This window comes from Dendropsophus ebraccatus, chromosome 11 (genome assembly GCF_027789765.1).
Source record: "Dendropsophus ebraccatus isolate aDenEbr1 chromosome 11, aDenEbr1.pat, whole genome shotgun sequence".
NCBI lineage: Eukaryota > Metazoa > Chordata > Amphibia > Anura > Hylidae > Dendropsophus > Dendropsophus ebraccatus.
Window position 1 is genome coordinate 48,770,341 of NC_091464.1, and position 20,775 is coordinate 48,791,115.

The 20,775-nt window shown below is 40.7% G+C and overlaps 1 protein-coding gene across 4 annotated transcripts in view; it reads left to right on the forward strand.

Annotated features, from left to right (window-relative positions):
* The first annotated feature begins 4,913 nt into the window (after positions 1-4,913).
* Positions 4,914-20,775, forward strand: part of LOC138768122 (transient receptor potential cation channel subfamily V member 3-like) — a 31,791-nt gene continuing 15,929 nt past the window's right edge. For 2 of the 4 annotated variants that reach the window (XM_069946179.1, XM_069946180.1), the window contains exons 1-3: positions 4,914-5,003; positions 14,653-14,757; positions 19,357-19,440. In XM_069946179.1, coding sequence (XP_069802280.1) covers positions 14,657-14,757; positions 19,357-19,440 — 185 coding nt within the window. In that variant the 5' untranslated portion in view covers positions 4,914-5,003; positions 14,653-14,656. Of the gene's footprint in view, positions 5,004-14,652; positions 14,758-16,433; positions 16,613-18,792; positions 18,846-19,356; positions 19,441-20,775 lie in introns of those variants that run through there. The other 2 variants (XM_069946181.1, XM_069946182.1) reach the window with 2 other exon arrangements.

Genomic DNA, 20,775 nt, shown 5'->3' on the forward strand with positions numbered 1-20,775 from the left:
GGCAGCTAAGTGAACGTGCCGTAACAGCTTAGGCGATAGTGATTATTAGAGATGAACAAATTTACATTACAAACCAAGCGAATCGCTTTGCTCGGCAGTCACATTATATGCCTGCTGCCTTCTATCTCCATGCTGCTGTGGGTGCCTGTTAAAGCTGGATCCAGTCCTTGGAAACTGGGAGAAGTTTCCCAGGACTGAGCCCAGCTTTTCCAGGCACCCAGCCTGGAGCAGCAGGGAACAGCACAGAGATCAAAGGCAGCCAGAGTATAAGCCGACTGCTATAATGTGCCTGCACTTACACTCAGCCATTCACACTGATTTATAGTTAAGTTTCTGACACTGTCCTTCTACACAGCTCTGTGATTCTCACTTCCTGTCCATGCTGAACACATACCCTTCTCCATTGTTGTTATGTAACCACACAGCCTTCTGACAGCAGCCCTGCTTCTCTATTCTAACCTGTTGTACTATTCTACTGCATTATGGGATGTGCAGCTCCATTCTATATCTACAAACTGCTGCTGTTTTTCAGGTTTATGCACTTACTATACATTATACACCACATGCTGATTGCAATGCTGTACAGTAACTTATACTGTTACATATTCAGCTGTTTGTAAATGTTTGTTTCATTTGTTTTACATGTTATTAAAAAAAAAAAAACATTATTTTTGGGGTGTGGAACCAATTGTCGGCATTTCAGTTATTTCTTATGGGAAAATTTGCTTTGGTTTAAGAGTGGATTTGGATTACAAGCGCGGTTCCAGAACAAATTATGCTCGTAATCCAAGGCAGTACTGTATAATAATTCTAAAGTAAGTAATCATTTTAACCCCTTTCAGTACCAACATATTTATTTTTCATAATTCAGCAATTTTTGGGATTTTTCATTGTCACTCATACTCATGGATTTTATTTTCCCATTGATGCCACTATATGTGATTTAAAGTGTCAGTGTTATTATAAGAAAAAACTAAAACTTTTGAATTAGCACAGAAACATGATAAATGTTTTGATTTGTGAAATTTCCCCAGATCTCTGCAACTTCTGCCGCCAGCTGTTCACTTCTCTCAACTATTGGTTAAACTTTCAGACCACTAAAAACGTTTGACATGTCTCTGTAGTATGTTAAAAGTTATCTTCATAATGGCAGGGACACTTTAAGGGCTTTTTTTGGTTTCACACCACAAATAATTTCTTTTGTTCTGCAGCAAATTTAGTGGTATAATTGGTCTTGCAAAACATAAATAAATAAATAACGTGGCTGTAGATGGAAAATAAAAAGAATTATGACTCTTAGAAGGTACTGTATGGAGAAAAAAAATATGCAAAAATAAAAATTCCCTGGGTTGTTATAGGGTTAGGCTATGTTCACACTACATAAAAGTACGGGCGTTGTTGCCATCGGCAACAACGGCCGTACTTTGTGCGGTGTGGAACAATGCTTTACTTTCTATGGGATCCTGGCCGGAGCGTATACACATCGTATACGCTCCATCCGGGATCCCATGCTGACCCGCAAATATCTAACATGTCAGTTTTCTGTGGCCGCAATTCGGTGAATTGCAGCCGTAGAAAGCTCTGTCAGTTCACACAATGAAGTGAGCGACTCCGTCCGCTTGCTTCATTGTGTGCTATGTGAAGTTCTGATGCGGGCGCGCGCTGATGCTCTCGCATCAGAACACTGCGGCCGTAAAGATCATCCGGCCGGTACTTAAGTACCAGCCAGGATGATCTGGGCAGAGATCGGCCGTTCCGTGACCCGGCTGGGTCACAGAACGGCTGGTCTCTTTACGTCGTGTGAACATAGCCTTAAAGCCTAAAACACAGACCTAAGCCTGTAAAAAAAAAATTCTCTAAAACGAAACTATAAACTGTGGCCGAGATTATCAAACATGGTGTAAAGTGAAACTGGCTCAGTCGCCCCTAGCAACCAGATTCCACTTTTCATTCCTCACAGACTCTTTGGAAAATGAAAGGTGGAATCTGATTGGTTGCTAGGGGCAACTGAGCCAGTTTTACTGTACACCATGTTTGATAAATCTCCCCCTTCATCTTAAGATCAAGACAAAATATCTATTCCTTCAGTAATGCTATTATATAACAGTTTGGTAAATGAATACCAATATCTTTTTAGCTAGCTGTCTTCTAGTGAGAATCTCTTTGTTGTCCAATCAGAGCTCAGCTTTTATTTCTTATATTGCGCTGGCAAAATCAAAGCGATTGGTTGCTATGTGCTATTTCGTAGTGAACAGTGTGTTTTTATCTTCTATGACTAGGATTTAGAGTATAACATACTATTCCAAGTTCTCTAATATCAAAATAACAACAACGTGTGGTAACAACACCGCATAACTGTAACCTGTCTGGCCAAAAATAAGGCCCAGATCTGGAATAACCAGTTCCAACCAGTTGCTGCCTTGTAGGTGCTCCACATCATCGGCAGTCACTTCTGCTGGCACACTGTCGGCTCATACACATCCATGAGACTGCAGCTAGGACAGACCTGTGATGCATACCTGAGAAATGTGTTCAAGAATGTAAAGACTCTTTATTAATTCCTTTATATGTGTCAGGAGACACATGTGATGTTCTGCGGTACAGTACGTTTGTACCACACTGTGTACTGTACAAATGTGGAAAGTGCAGTTCCCCATAGGGCTGCATCTAAAATATCAATATAGTATAACATTATAGTAAAAATATAGTAAAAGAACATATATCAAATATTCCCAGAAGTATTAGTAAATCCAGCATTTTCTGCATAATGAGTTCAGGGGACCAAGTTAAATCAATGGATCAAGGAAACGCATTATAATCCAAGATCCTGGAAAGACAAGGATGGTAACTTAAAGGTGTTATCCAGCGCTACAAAAACATGGCCACTTTTAACCCCTCTCTTGTCTCCAGATTGGGTGGGGTTTGGAACTCAGTTCCATTGAAGTAAATGGAGCTTAATTGCAAACCACACCTGAACTGGAGACAAGAGAGGGGGGAAATTGGCCATGTTTTTGGGGTTGCAGCTCCTTCTCTGGACCCTTGACCCTGAAGGGAACCTAAAAGCAGTACAATAGCATAGAACATAATGATGAGCTAAGCGGGGGAAAAAAAGAATCCAAAGGTGTGTTATAGGGTTCCATTCTTGTAAAATATAATATTTATTAGTGCATAAGCAAATATGATCCCCTGATGGAGTTGCATTCAGTGGGCAGAATAACCATGTAAGTGTGAGTCTACCACCATTAATTGGATTTCTTAAGACTTTGGTGGTCAGAGGAACAGGTCCTTCAGTTGCAAATCCCTTGGTGAGGAATTAGTTAATTTGGCCATTAATATTACTTACATTGTGATTCATGCTGTGTGTTTCTTCTGCACAATCATTGGTGAAAAAGTTGATTTTCTCTTAGACTGCCTTTAGTTTACTATGCATGTATGACCAAATGTGACTATGCTCAACAAAGACCCTTTGGAATCAAACGTTGCTATGTACTTGCTTTCACAATAAACATTTGAGGGTTACTTGAGTCTACTGTGGACACTGTTAGACATTCTTTGGACAAACGTATAGATTTGTAAAGCTGGCCACACAGAGTCATTGGTAGACTATGTTGGCCCAGTTTATGGATACACTGCAATTCACATTTAATTAACTTTTTGACTGGTGATTAATGGGCCTAAATGTGAACCCAGATTTCATACTGATATGCTGCAGATCTCATCTATCATAATATAGCAGATATAATCAACATTAGTGTCTGGTGGGGCACAATAGAACATACTGTACATTTTCATTTCCGCAGTATGTGAATGTAATTTACTATAAAGCTGGAGTTTTTTTTGCCAGTCTAATTATGGAAAATACATTTATTGGACAGATATTGATGGCATACAAGCAGCAAATGCCGTCCATGTCTGATGAAAGGGATGGGAGGTGGGAGTGCGATCACTGCGTTACTTTGTCTCCTGTAGTCTCTACTTGATTTTCTTCAGAGGCCGTGTACTAGGCCAAAGAAGGCAAAGTGGCAGAGCATTTTCCTAGTTTCACTGCAATTTTGTTCTCACAGTTCTACTGATATGCCATCAATACATCATATGCCATTAATATCAATATGCCATCAATGAATACGTTTAGTAAATTTCTTTTAAAAAAATATGTTTTATGGGCTACATTCAGTCCATTTCCCAATTGTATCCACTGATTATGCAGGACTCAAAAACATGGTCTACTGCACTTCCACATGTAAAGAAAATATTTATTTAGAACAATACCTGTATGGCCAATAATAATGATGTACACTTTTCCCCCCCTTGAGCAGCATGATCCATTGCATGATATAAACCTACGTGCTGTGCCAACTGTGCAGGCCTCAAGTTCCACATAGAACTGTCAATGTTCTTATGTTTGAGTGAATGTTACCTATTGGCACTATACTTAGCATTAAATAATATCTCACATGATCCAACACAATTAACTATCATTTCAACTTTACGACTGACATTCAAAAGATTCTATTTGACCCTTGAAAATCTTACTAGTACTTTTCATCTAACAAAACCATCAAAGAAGAAATAAAGAGGAGAACAATTTATTAAACATATACAACGTGTTCCCCAAAAGGTGGGCTGCAATCCATATGCAAGTATCACGATAGTATATGATCAGTAAACAGTTGGGAGAACTGTAGGAATGGAATAGGGGCTTTCTCTATATCATCAGTACTACCCTTACATTACAAAGGTCCTAAGACTATGATTAAAAATGACACATGACATTATAATCTTAATGAGCTCAACCTGTACGACAAGAAATGGAAAGGATGGATGGGAGGAGCGTTCCTCTTACTACTACACAGCACAAGGTGTTATTATATCATATTTAAGCAGGCCTCTAAGTCACCTGTCTTCATTATAAAGGAATATCCTCAGCAGCACAGGACTCATTTCTCATTGGGATACTAAGGATTACAATTTCTTCAACCTGCATGGGAACTCAACCACACAAGGTAAGGGCAGAATCTATTGTCTATGTGAACAAGCATGAGTTGGTTAACTACCGTATATATCTGTATTAGATTAGAGATAGCTATAGTTATATAGATATATAGATTGATGGCTATGTAGTTTCTGAGGTTATAATTTATGTTTACTTGTTTTACACAGTTCCTATATTGAAGTACTTGAAGGATATACATTGGTTTTATAACATTTTCAGATATAGATGTAGTGGTGTGCCTTATGCCAAACTAAGAGTTATGTTGACTTCTCTTTGGACAAAAAAAAGAAGTTAGTCTTTACAACAGATCTGGCCACTGATGTGGATGTAATGGCTGCCATTTATTGGATCATTGTGACTGGCATAAGTAAGAACAACTTATAAGGCCTCTGACTGGCATTTTGGCTGGTACTTATATTGTAAGGTATTGCTGTTTCTTCTGTCTGAGAAATCTATCATTTTGAGGTAAAGTTTATTGTTTTTGCCAAGTTGGTTAGTGTTTGTGTTGTTCGGTTAATGTTTTGGTGACAAATTTCAAAACTTATATGTATAAGATATAAACAAGTTTTAGTGCAACTAGGTATACGCGTATCTACAAAACACAGGTGTGGCAGTTCTCCCTCTAGCTGCTAGGGCCTAAGCATTGCCTCATAGACTGGTGACTTCCCATTCCTTTGTCCATGGATATACAGTATACTGATGATTTAAAGATCTAGGGCCTTAAGCAATAGCCTGTCCCATGTGGCATTCTGTTCCTGATAGGGAGGGGGGCTAGCTATAAAGGCCTCATCTGGAAGATACAGTTTAATATTTTAAAAAGCCAATCCCCAGCCAGTGCCCATCCAGTCTTGGTGGTCTGTGCTGTCAGTATGTTTCCTCCTCATTGTTCCGACACACAGACAATACCTGCTCAGCCAATCAGTGGCCACCACAGTAACCTAACTCAGCCCCTTATTGGCTGAATGGGAATTTCCTCCATGTTGGGACAGAGGAGAGATAACATTGACAACAGAGACTGGCAATATGGGAACAGTACTGGTGGGGGAGTACAGCTTTCTTTTTTATTATTATGGTACAGAATGATGCCCTTGACACTTTAAGGCTGGGTTCACACTACGTATATTTCAGTCAGTATTGTAGTGCTCATATTGCAACCAAAACCAGGAGTGGAATGAAAACACAGAAAGGCTCTGTTCACACAATGTTGAAATTGAGTGGATGACGGCCATTTAATGGCAAATATTTGCTGTTATTTTAAAACAACGGCTGTTATATTGAAATAATGGCCGTTATTTACTGTTATATGGCGGCCATCCACTCAATTTCAACATTGTGTGAACAGATCCTTTCTGTGTTTTTAATCCACTCCTGGTTTTGGTTGCAATATGAGGACCACAATACTGACTGAAATATACAGTACGTAGTGTGAACCCAGCCTAAATGTTAGAGCATACATATCATTCTGCTTGCGCTGCAGACTACTCTCTCAGAATACCCTTTCAAAACTCATGGAGGTTCAGCCATTGCAATACACTTACAATGCATGGCTATGGTGGTTCAGGCAGTTCCATGCTCCACTCGCTTTAGGAACAGACTGTGAACATGATGGAGTTTCGAACATGCCACGCACACTTGTAAAGTGATAGGTAGCCTTAGGGTATAAACCCACACACCGTATACGCAGCAGATATGCAACAAATACACAGCAGATTTGTTGGTACAGATTTGATGCTGTGTTCAGTTATTTAGATCTAATCTGCTGCGAGTTTGCTGCAAGTTTTCTGCGAGTTTGCTGCGTATCGCAGCAGTAAACACGCTGCATATACGGTGTGTGGGTTTATACCCGAACTGTATCTTCTGGAACACTCCTTAAAATATAGTATGAAAATCAGTTACTTAACTGAAAACATCATGTATTGTCTTTACGTTATAGTTATACCAGGCATAAAGTTATAGGAGTTACAGAGGTGGTAGTTGTAACTGGGCCATAGAACCTTTCTGCCAAGTAAGGGCCTTTTAACACTGAGAAAATGTCAATTCTTTGAGCAGAGAGGCGCAGAGAACAAAGGCGTGTGAGCCCTCCCATAGACACACTGTTTGACACTGAGGCAGGCGGGATTCCGTGTTGGAGAGCTCCACCACGGAATTCCGCAAATTTGCTCAATGTGAACAGGCCCTAAGAAGATAATGGTAAGGATGTAGTCACACTGCTAGATGAGGCTTCTTCTCAGAGTCGATTTCCTCAGGTATATCTCGTTTAGTGCCAAGAGTAGTGCAAACAACAGAGACTAGAGTGAAGCCTTGTCAGATCCCATTATATGTAAATGTAGTCGATCCGATTCCGTTGGTATCCGTTTCCATAGTGGATCTGAAACATTGCGGTGTCTATGGCGTATATAACACAAAAATGAAATAAGCCAAAGATAAATGACACATGTTAGGAGAGCTGTTCCAGGTTATACATTAAAGGGGTAGTGCGGAGCCAAACTTTAATTCACAAAATAACACACATTACAAAGTTATACAACTTTGTAATGTGTGTTATGTATGTGAATGGCCCCCTTCCCCATGTCCCCCCCCCATCCCCACGCTCGACCCGGAAGTGTGTTGCATTATACTTACCGCATTCGTGTCAACCCCCGGCCACCATCTTGTGACAATGACGTCATCTTTGGGAGGCCGGCCGGCCGGACTGCTCCTGCCGTCCCTCATGCCGGCAGAGGGGGGGCGGCATGAGGGACAGCTGGAGTGGTCCGGCCGCCATCCCTAAGATGACATCATTGTTACAAGATGGCATCCGGGGATCGACACAATTGCGGTAAGTATAATGCACCACAACCGGGTCTAGCGTGGGTGGGGGGGAACACGGGGAAGGGGGCCATTCACATACATAACACACAATACAAAGTTGTATAACTTTATAATGTGTGTTATTTTGTGAATTAAAGTTCCACTTCTGACCAATATTCACAATTTTCTATAAGCTATAGAAAGGTATAAAATTACAGTAATTGATATGAACCACATATAAAGCCACATAAGGTAACAGATAACACATTTATTATAATATATCTGAAAGTATCCTTCTGCCTTAGTTCTACTAGTTTTTACATAAACATTTAAAGTGATAGTAACAAAGAATAAAAATAAACTTTGTACCACTTTGGATTTGTTTGTATTGAACAGACATGTTGATCTTTAGCACATGGACATGCGTGCAGTTAGACATGTGACAGAATGACTGCAGGCTAGATGTGACTGGCACACGAGCGCTACTGACAGTCATTGTCATAATAAGTCCTATAATTATAGTCCTGTCTACGGCACGAGTAACCATCAAGAGGTTGTGGTTTATCAGCAGAGATATCATAACCTTAGGGAAATTAGTCTGTTTTCTGCTGATCATATGATACGTGTATATAAGTGAGGTCATGTATGAAAACTAGAGCAGCGGTATAACCAGAGGCTTGCACTGTTTTTCTAACCTGCATTACTGCATTATATAGTGCTGCATAAAATAGTTAGCTCCCCAAGTGCCCCATATAGTAGTCAGCCCAACTAATGGTGCCCCATGTAGTAGTCAACCCCCTCAATAGTGTACCATATCATAGTCACCACCCACAATAGTGCCCTATATAGAGCTCAGCCGCCCTTTATAGTGCCCTATATAGTAGTCAGCCCCCCAATAGTGCCCCATATAGTAGTCAGCTCCCCCAATAGTGCCTCATATTGTAGTCAGCCCCACATAATGCCCTATATAATAGTCATCCCCCAAGGTGCCCCATATAGTAATAGTGCCCATATAGTATTCAGCCCCCCAATAGTGGCCAATATAATACTCAGCCACCAAAATGCCCCATATAGTAGTCAGCCCCCCCCCAAGGTTACCCATATAGTAGTCAGCCCTCCTGTAGTGCCCCATATAGTTGTTGATACCCCCAATAGTGCCCCACATAGTAATTACTCCTCCAATTAGTGCCCCCACATAATAGTTAAATTCTCCGTCAGCAATAGCTACTTTATTAGAAGACTAAGGCCTTATTCACACGTTCAGTGATTTTTCTGGACCACAAAACCTCCCGCTATTTTTACTTCATGGTCTGTATAAATTCATCCGTATTTGCATTCCCAATTGCATCCGTTTCCGTAAAATGTGAATAGCACTAGTTTGCAGAGGTATGATCCGTGTATTTTGCAAATGTCACGGATTTGACATCCGTGACGTCCGTAAAAAACACGAATCCCCTACACTTCTATTGGTGATCTTTACCGCAGAGCATGTAGAGCATGTCCTTTTTTTTACGGAACAGATTACGGATCAAAATTAAAACAGACTGTGCGAATAGCCCAATATACATCAATGTGCTCTAAGTTGAACTGTGATTACAGATCCGCAATTACGGACAACTTTACTGAACGGGTGAATAGGATTTTGGAATCATTTTATGCTTTGTTGTCAAATAGCACACCATAGGTGCAAATATATCTGTATATTGGGGCTTATACTAAAATGTAGACTTGATGAAGGATCGTTTAGGTCACACTCAAAAAAAAAAAAGAATAAATTAATGTTGAAGGTAATGAGGTGCAGTGGTGCAGCACTCCTTTTTTTTAACATAAATAGATCCAAAATTCAGATTAATTTCTTCATATATCTTTATAACAGCACTATCTAATGACACAGAGCTCCAAAATTCCCTGCCATAGTTATGGATTTACATTCTATGTGCCTGCATCCACCACTAGGGGGAGCTAACCTGCTTACGCTATATGGCTTAATATGCTGATCTATCCCTCATATTATTGCCATCTTGTTGTCTAGGTCAGTACTTCTCAATTCCAGTCCTCAGGCCTCACCAACAGGTCATGTTTTGTGGATTTCCTTAGTATTTTACAGGTGATATAATTATACTCAGTGCATCAGGTCTTATCACAGGTGATCTTTGTATGGGATATCCTCAAAACATGACCTGTTGGTGAGGCCTGGGGACTGGAATTGAGAAGCTAGGTTACCTATCACTACTCTAAATATGTGGTCTGGGTAGTGTGTCTGTATATATATATATATATATATATATATACTGTATATATATATATATATATATATATATAGATAGATAGATAGATAGATAGATAGATAGATAGATAGAGAGAGAGCACATTATTAACATGTTGCTGCCACATAAGAAAACATTATAGACCCAGATTTATCAAAGGGTGTAAAATATACACTGATGTAAACTGTCCAAAGCAACCAATCACAGCTGAGCTTTCATTTTACCAGAGCTGAAACCTTAGCTGTGATTGGTTGCTGAGGGCAGTTTACACAAGTGTATATTTTTCATAAATCCCCCTCTATATGCTTACATTTCCATGCTCCCCCAATATCCTGATGCAGTCGGCGGTGTCCCCCACTGTCTGTAGCCACTGTTACTTCCGAGACGAGCTCTTGGGAGTGATAGTCGGCTCAGCCAATCACTGACTGAGACAGGTCAGCACCGTGGCCAGTGGTTGGCTGAGAGGGCTGTCACTCCCGAGACAAGCCCGCCTCAGAAGTAACAGTGGCTACACACTGAGGGGGTAAGCATAACATGTTTGTTAGGTTTTCTTATATAGCAGCAACATGTTAAAAATGTAGAACAATCTGAAGTATCCTTTTAACCTCCCTCTAGTGGTGGATGTAGGAAAATAAGAATTTAAAAATTTAGAGGGGGTGTTTGAGATTTTTTTTTTAAATTGTGTACAGATTAGAATATTATGAAATAGACATTCTACTTTACTTTAACCCTAAATCTGCTAATGCTGTAGCCTCTAAAAATTCCAGACAATTATGTGTGAAGGGGAAGCAGATGAATTGGAACTCTATATCATACAAACTGCATTAGGACGCTTTTATTATTAAATAATCATTGAAAGTTGGGACTAAAATTAGTGTTAAAAAGACGAGTATGCCAACATTCCCGACATCAGGGGTAGTACAAAGCATTTTTAGTTTAAAATATGGAGCAGAATTCTGCATATTCCTCACGGCTGTAAACAGAGAAACACACAGTTTAGTTCAGGATTCTTTATAACATGACTTGCGTCTGATCTGTTTACTGTCTTGTTTGGTTCTTACGCACTATATGACGATGATGGGGATTTAGCAGTTACACAATGACACTACAGAAACAATTAAATGCGGTACACGTTTTGATGAGTAAAAAGTCTTTGTAGAGAAAACCTGCAGCTGCAACTCATCTCTGTCATCCTAACACAGGTCTGTGTGTGAATGATCTGAAGCTGTCTGTATTGTCAGATCATGGTCACCTCTAATAATGTCCCAGCCTGTATGTTATGTCTTAGTTACATGACCCATCATGAATGGCTGTAGCTTCTACATCATTTATCATACAACTTAATACTAGTGACACATCACCCACTACAATGAATAGAAAGTAGGGGTCAACAGAATTGCCGAAATCCTGTGATCTACAGTGATTCATGCACTAACACAGGGGAAGCAGTGCCCCCTACAGGATCTTGTTTGGTAAATGCATGTTTCTTGTTCCAAAAAAATTCTGTGCATCTCCTCACATAATATATAGGATAATAAATAATAATAAGTCTGCAGCATTTGCGGTATTTATTTCAGTGTTTTGCTGCAGCTACAACATAGGACTGTATAATATGCACTGCAGCTGCAGAAGAACCCCTTCTAAAAAGGGAGCACTATACAGTATGTGAGTGGTTATCACAGGAGAAGAAAATCATGCATATGTTGCTGCTGTAAGAGTCAGGGCGGGTTCTGACATCACAATGGAGTATATACAGCTATATAGTATAATATATATAGCTGCTGGACCTGTCATTCTAACATAATTTAGTTTCTCATATTTTGTTACTGTTTATTGCTTTAAAACATGAAGTTCTCAAGTGACTCCCGTTTAAGGCTATGTTCACACCAAAGTAAGTTTTTACTAAAGAAGGGCCGCTGTTTTCATTGTTCTTTTCAGCCCAGATGGTATTGCATTTAAATCAATGCAATCCCGCCTGTTTCATGCACACGTCGCACAGACAACGGCCATTGTTTGGTGCAGTCGTGCAAAAGAATGATCGTGTCAATTCCACAAACAGCGGCCGTAATTAATCTTCCATGCACACATGGATGGAGTCTACTGCATGGTGTGTATGGAAACCAATGCTTAATTAATGCTTAATCGATTTCCATACACATCCTGAATGGGCCTTATGGAAATAAATGTTCCTGCGGCTGTCAGAGCTCTGATGGCCGCAGGAACATGCAAACACCTGTTGGTGTTTGGCCAGTATAACAACAGCCGTTGTTATACTGTGTGTGAACGTAGCCTAATAGAAGATAATCATAGGCTTAGGGCCCTATTACACGGGACGATTATCATGCGAAAAATCGTGAAAACGTTCAAATTTAAGTGATAATCGTTCTGTGTAATAGCAGGCAACAATCGAAAAATCTTCGTATGTCATTGATCGTTGATTTAGATCTAAACCTAAAATTATAGTTAATCGTTCGCTGTAATTCCACATTTGTTCGCTCAAGTTCTGCATTTGTTCACTAATCGTTCCGTGTAATTGCACATTGTTCATTGTTTGCTAGGATCAGAAGGAGTAAACGATCATAGTAACGATCGCAATAACGATCATAGTAACGATCGTAACTAACGATTATTGCTCTGTGTAATATGGTGAACGATTTAAGGTTAACGATAAACAATCTCGTTTGCAATCTTTTATCGTTAGTCGTTATTCGTTAAACATCGCTCTGTGTAATAGGACCCTTAGTTCAGCTTTATTTTTTCTCTTATACCGATACAATAGAGCAAGTTTGATGGTTACAACACTCAGATGAGGCACTGTGTCACTCTTTAGGCTGGGTACCTGCTAATGCCACAGGAGTCCCACCCTCAGGACTGTGCTACGTTACACAGGACTTACCCTGAAATGTGCTTCCTAATATGTAAGTGGTGGATGCTTTACACCAACCCTGGTCCTGTATACAAGGGCCCTACTACACCATCAATTCCAATGACAATTTAGTTCAGTCCGCTACACCTCATGACTGAGCTGCCCACCTTAGGCCTTCAGATATCCAGGTCTCTGCTATGGTTTCCTACTTGTCCACCCTTGTTGACGTGGAGATGATTTCTAATATGGCCCAAACTGTACCTAAAGCCTCCCCCACCATCAGCTCATCCCGTTCTCCAAACTCATGTCCCTTCTGCAGTTTTTGGCGCTAACCTGACAATGCTTAGAGCACCACAAACTACTCTCCTCCACCAGAAGGCTTCCCTAACCTCGGACTAGGGAAGTCAAGTGGTCACTTATATTAGCTCTTTGTCTGCTTCATATGACAAATATCAAGGCCTTGCTCAAGGAAGCTCCTTCAGAGGAGTACCGGAACTGATCAAGCCTCCTCAACACAGCTTCTCCTCAGGCAACTTGTTACACTTCCCGCTCTCCAGCCCCCATTTACAATAGGCAAGCCACTCCAGGCTTCAGCTTACCTATACTCAGGGTAGGCCTCGGAACACCTGCACTGTCCCTACTGGCATCAACCCTCACTTTTATATAATCCTAGCTGTTCCTCTCAAAAGCGTAATAGTGCACATCACAGCGCATAATACTTTGTACTGTGCCAGAGACCAGGCAGACATCATTATAGCTATAGCAACATAATCCACCTCACAGATGACCTGTAGCATAAAATCCTTATACATCCAGTACTATATGAACAACACATGTATGTACAAGCATAACGTTCCACAAATTACCGTCCAGATCATGCAAATATTTCCAAATATTTCTTCCATTACTGTTTATATGGTAAAGGAGAGCATAATAGGCATAGAATAACTACTACCCCCCCCATACAGTTTCCTCTTTAATGGCCCCTAAACTGTCGCTACTCATATAATATAAATGCGGCAATATGAACACTATAGTGTGTTGCATAATATGGTTTTTTGTACCTGCTTCTTGGTATGTTTCATGTTGTGCCCGTGGTTACATCATGCTCAGTAATCTCTAGAATGACTTAGTCATTGTTTTTTTTTTTTCAGAACAGTCACAACATCAATACCAATTGTGAACAGCGTGCACGGTGCACTCATATGTCTGATGCTTGTAGCTGCTCACTGTAGATAAATCCGGCCTCAGTTTACATACTTACATACATGGAAACAAAATAACTCATTTATTTTCTGTTGTTTAGTGATGAGGTGTGATATAATATAGTATTGAAGGTTGGAAGAAAAATATAAGGGTGTGTAAAATATATAAAAGCATCAAATACTACTAGCATAGACTACTATATTTAACAAATGTTCACTAAAATCTTAACCGAGATTGGAAAAGATTGGCAAGAATACAGCACATCCTTATTTCCCTTGTCATACGCTATGTTCCAATGTAACATTATGCTATAGGGTCCATATACAGTGTTATATATAACAATATTTACATTTGAAAATTTAAATATGAAGTCAGTTTACACATATATTCAGATGTAGGTTTTATATTATTATCAATATTATAATTATTATGTAAAATGTGAAGTTGCCATTTTCCCTATTCTTTTACATTTTGCTGTTCTAGATGTTACATGTCATTAATCTAATGTGTTTTTTTCCTGTTTATTACAGAAAGATGAGTAAAAACGAAGGTGTGCCACTTCTGGCCAAGGACAGGATTCCTCCAGGGACTCCTCCCAGGACACATAAACCTCTAGACAATGGGATGAAGAAAAGGTAGGCTTACAGCAATACACATTACGTCACTTTTGGCTCCAGTTACTTACCTCTCTAGGCGGTGTCTCGGTGGTGTGAGTAAAGCAAAGTTGTCTGAACCCACCAATTTCAGTGGGCCCACTGTCTCCCCACTGACAACAAATGCACACTCAACCAAACCGAGCATGTTTATGGAAGCTTTTTAGCAATAGCTGACAACCAAACAAGTATTAAAGGGGTACTGTGGGGCAAAAAATAAAGATTTGGACAGTATTACAGTACTTACCACCTGCTGCATGCCCCAGGAAGAAGTCATGTACTTGCTTCCAATTCAATGCTCCAATGATCCAATGCCACCTCTGTCTGTGTAGGGAAGTGTTTAGAGCAGAAGAGGTTTGCTGTGGGGGCTGGCTGCTGCTCTGGATAGTTTGGATAGGGGTGGCAGCAGAGAGCAGGGGTTATCCAGAATTAGTAAGACATGTCTGCTTTCTTGCAGAAACAGCATCAATCTTGTCTCCAGTTTGGGTGTGGTTGTGCAGTTTAGCTCTATACAATTCAATGGAACTAAGCTGCAAAACCCACATTCAAACTAGATATGAGAGACATGCTGTTTGTGGAAGAAAGCTGACATGTCTTTCTAGATAAACCCTTTAAGTCAACAGCCCATGTAAGAGATAGAGGAAAGCACGGTCTGAATAAAACTCCATAGTCCCCATTATGTCTAGGCTCAGCTAAACACTTACTAGGGGTACACCGCCTGAACACCCTTAAAATTCCTAGTAACTAATCTGTCAAGTAAAGTTTGAGCTCTCAGATGGATTGACATTGGAAAGTAAAGTAACACCATTCTCATCTTAGGCTGAATCCTTAAATCATCATATATGAATAGAAACATCTGCTGTTTATTTTTAAGCAGCACCACTCTTGCCCATGGGTGGCATCTGGTATTGCATCCGTCTGTAGTCACTTTATAAGCAGACATTTTATGTGGAGAAATTTTTAAAAGGGTATTCTAGTGTCATTTTTTAATATAATGATGGGGGGGGGGAGTGATATCCACCTACCTCAGTCTCCCGCAGCTCCTATTGCTGCATGTTAAGGCTTTATTCCACAGAAAGATTATCGGCTGCATTTGGCCGATATCAGCCGTTACGGCCAATAATCGTCCTGTGGAATAGAAGGCAACGATCAGACGACATGATTAAAAAACAAACGACTGTGATAGCAACGATCTGCTGCTGTCGCTCCGTGGAATAGGAGCGGCGGCAGCAGACCGCCACTAACCTCTATAGGCTGCCCAGACAATCTAGCGATCACCCATCTATACATGGCTGCCTGTGAAAGAGCACATGACAATATACCACACTGGGCCTCCTCTACTGCGCCTGTGCTTGTCATGCGCTCCTCCACAGGCAGCCATGTATAGATGGGTGAGCTGTCTGGCTATCGTTTAAAGAACCCTTTGACATACTCAGATATTTAAAACAAACAGATTTTTGGATTTAAGCCAATCAAACCTTTCTTTGCCCCTATAGAATTATCTATATCATAAAAATCAAAGTCTGTCTGTCTGTCTGTCTTCCAAACGCCTGAACCGTTTGACCCCAAATTTGGCACACAGATACATTGGGTGCCCGGGAAGGTTTTAGCAAAGGTCCCGTCCCCGCCAGATGTACAGGAGGGGAGGGGGAGGGGAAAGAGCGGCGCCCCATAGAGATGAATGGGAAAATCTCCTCACTGCAAACACAGGTGATATAATTAGCTGCAGCAGACACGGCAGTTGGAGCCTTAGCAACCAATAGGATTACTGCTCTCATTTTCACAGGGAGCAATGGTTGCTAGGGAAGCTGCCTCACAACATCCACAGTAATAACTGGTAGACCCCCTACTCCATCTATACAGTACATGTATATACAGGACCCCCTACTCCATCTATACAGTACATGTATACAGGACCCCCTACTCCATCTATACAGTACATGTATACAGGACCCCCTACTCCATCTATACAGTACATGTATATACAGGGCCCCCTACTCCATCTATACAGTACATGTATACAGGACCCCCTACTCCATCTATACAGTACATGTATATACAGGACCCCCTACTCCATCTATACAGTACATGTATACAGGACCCTCTACACCATCTATACAGTACATGTATACAGGACCCCCTACTCCATCCATACAGTACATGTATATACAGGACCCCCTATACCATCTATACTGTACATGTATATACAGGACCTCCTACTGCATCTATACAGGACATGTATATACAGGACCCCCTACTCCATCTATACAGTACATATATATACAGGACCCCCTACTCCATCTATACAGTACATGTATATACAGGGCCCCCTACTCCATCTATACAGTACATGTATATACAGGACCCCCTACTCCATCTATACAGGACATGTATATACAGGACCTCCTACTCCATCTATACAGTACATGTATATACAGGGCCCACTACTCCATCTATACAGTACATGTATATACAGGACCCCCTACTCCATCTATACAGGACATGTATATACAGGACCTCCTACTCCATCTATACAGTACATGTATACAGGACCCCCTACACCATCTATACTGTACATGTATATACAGGACCTCCTACTGCATCTATACAGGACATGTATATACAGGGCCCCCTACTCCATCTATACAGTATATGTATACAGGGCCCCCTACTCCATCTATACAGTACATGTATATACAGGGCCCCCTACCCCATCTATACAGTACATGTATATACAGGGCCCCCTACTCCATCTATACAGTACATGTATATACAGGGCCCCCTACTCCATCTATACAGTACATGTATATACAGGACCCCCTAATCCATCTATACAGTACATGTATATACACGACCCCCTACTCCATCTATACAGTACATGTATATACAGGGCACTACAGGACAGGTATACCAAACTGTGACTGGGTAACACTGCCACATCAGACCTGACCAATACCGCCATACTGTAACTGGATAACACTGTCATACCAGACCTGACCAATACCGCCATACTGTGCTGGATAACACCTCCATACCAGACCTGACCAATACCGCCATACTGTGACTGGATAACACTGCCATACCAGACCTGTCCAATACCGCCATACTGTGACTGGATAACACTGCCACACCAGACCTGACCAATACCGCCATACTGTGACTGGGTAACACTGCCACACCAGACCTGACCAATACCGCCATACTGTGCTGGATAACACTGTCATACCAGACCTGACCAATACCGCCATACTGTGACTGGATAACACTGCCATACCAGACCTGACCAATACCGCCATACTGTGACTGGATAACACCGCTATACCAACCCTGACCAATACCACCATACTATGACTGGATAACACTGCCATACCAGACCTGACCAATACCACCATACTGTGACTGGGTAACACTGTCATAACACACCTGACCAATACCACCATACTATGACTGGAAAAAACTGCTATACCAGACCTGACCAATACCGCCATACTGTAACTGGATAACACTGTCATACCACACCTGACCAATGCCGCCATACTGTGACTGGATAACACTGCCATACCAGACCTGACCAATACTGCCATACTGTGACTGGATAACACTGCCATATCACACCTGACCAATACCGCCATACTGTGACTGGATAACACCACTATACCAGACCTGACCAATACCGCCACACTGTGACTGGAGAACACCGCCACACCAGACCTGACCAATACCGCCATACTGTGACTGGATAACACCGCCATACCAGACCTGACCAATACCGCCATACTGTGACTGGATAACACTGCCATACCAGACCTGACCAATACCACCATACTGTGACTGGATAACACTGCCATACCAGACATGACCAATACCGACACACTGTGACTGAATAACAGTGCCATACCAGACCTGACCAATACCGCCATACTGTGACTGGATAACACCGCTATACCACACCTGACCAATACCTCCATACCCCCCTCGAAAAGACACCAGATTTTCTGGCAAGTCTGAACGGGAGGGTACTGCCCCTCTGCAAGGTGCTACCCTACGCACCAGACCATGGGTGCCTAATGGTAAATACGACCCTGCAGGTATACAGGACACTGACACTTTATACCCGGGCAGCGCCGGGTACATTTTCTAGTTATATTTATAATTTGCACTGTACATTAGACATGACTGTCCCATAACACCATCCACCAATCCCACCAAAAATGATATGTGTAATGTATTTTAGGATGACATTGTTGTCCTTAATCTGACTGAAAGCTATAATCATAATCTTAAGCAACCCAAACTGCTTATGCTATTCTTAGATCCATCAAATATATGTATGAATGTATCATAGGCCACACAACTGGTTAGGGAAGATTGGCTCTGCCCTAAATTATGCCAGATTGCGAGTGCTCTCTATATTTCAAGACACTTGAATTGTTCGCTGCTATAGCAGATGTCCTCTTCCAGTTCTTAGAACATCACTTTTTTTTTATTAAATATATAAAATTTTTTGTTTTTTATTTTCTATTCATCCACCATGTCAGTCCTTCATCTTGAACCCTTACTAACAGAAGCTTCTCTCTGCAGTGACACCACCGACTTTCCTGTTGTGTCGAGTAAAATTTCATTCCCTGTGTTCTCCAGACCTATGGACTCCAACATAAAGCCATGGTAAGTACCAATATTTAGCATTTTGCTGTATAAGGTGGTATTCTTTTGCATTGGTTTTGTTTGTGTGCTTTGATGTGACATATCGTATATATATAGTAGAATTACCATTTGACACAAACATCTACTTTTTTTTCGAGCCCCATTGTAAACATATTTTTTTGAGGAACATCGATGACATTTTCTAACATAATAATAATACTGAAATATAGTAAATATATTTCATTCAATTAGATTAATTGGCTTTCTAGTTTCAGAATTTACATTGGAGGTCTTGGGGGAAATGGATCTTGAATGATGGTTACAACCCATGGTTAAAAGCTGGTCTTTTGTTATAATATTTAACTATGACATGTAACTTTATTTCTAAAACTTCTAAGAACTGAACGTGAACATTTGTTCATTTTTTATTGTGTGATGGTGATGGTCCACATGATAGTACTTAAAGGAATATTCTGCTGAAAATAAACTTTTAATATGTTGCTACCCTGGTGGAGAACATAACAAACAGCCTATACTTACCTCTCTGCACTCCCCCGGTGTCTTCTGGTTCTCACTGTACAATCTCACCTCCACTTTTGACTCAGCATTGACAGCCCACTAAGCCAATCACTCACTGAGATGACTGTCACTGCCGAGACAAGTCCTTCTTGGAAGTGGAATAGTTCAGATGAGACAAAGATGATGAAGGAGGACATTGGGGGAGTGTGGAGAGGAAAGAATAACTTTAATTTCAGTTTAATTTCAACAGAATACCTCTTTAATAGTCTTTAAAAAGTACTAAAACTAAAGAACTACTGACGTATTCCAAGGAGTGAACAGTATTTTGGAGCAGGAGATAAGTATCTAATTGAGTACATAAGGGAAGGGCTGCTTCTTACATAGCCAAGTAGGAATCTACAGAGAGTAAAACTCACCATACACGTCATATAAGTATTCATTAAAGTAGTCATTGACTTGTATCATTATATGTCACTGGTCCTGTTAGGATCCACCAATAATCTTATCTGTTTCCCAACAACTGTGACTGGTGTAGATACAAAGATTCAACTGTGTTGTCAGAAGAGAGCTCAGATTTCACAGTGACACAGGGGTTCTATATAGGGCTCTATATAGAATAAATCCAATGCATTGAAATAGCCAAACATTTACCAATTAATCATGTAGTCTAAAGAAATTATCTAACATTAGAAAAACACCTTTTCCTTTTTTCCTCCCCCACAAACAGCGCCACCCATGTCCTCAGGGTGTATGTGGTATTACAACTCAGCTTCAGTAAAAGCTGCACTACCATACGCAAACTGGGGATAAGAATGGTGCTGTTTATGATAGAAAACA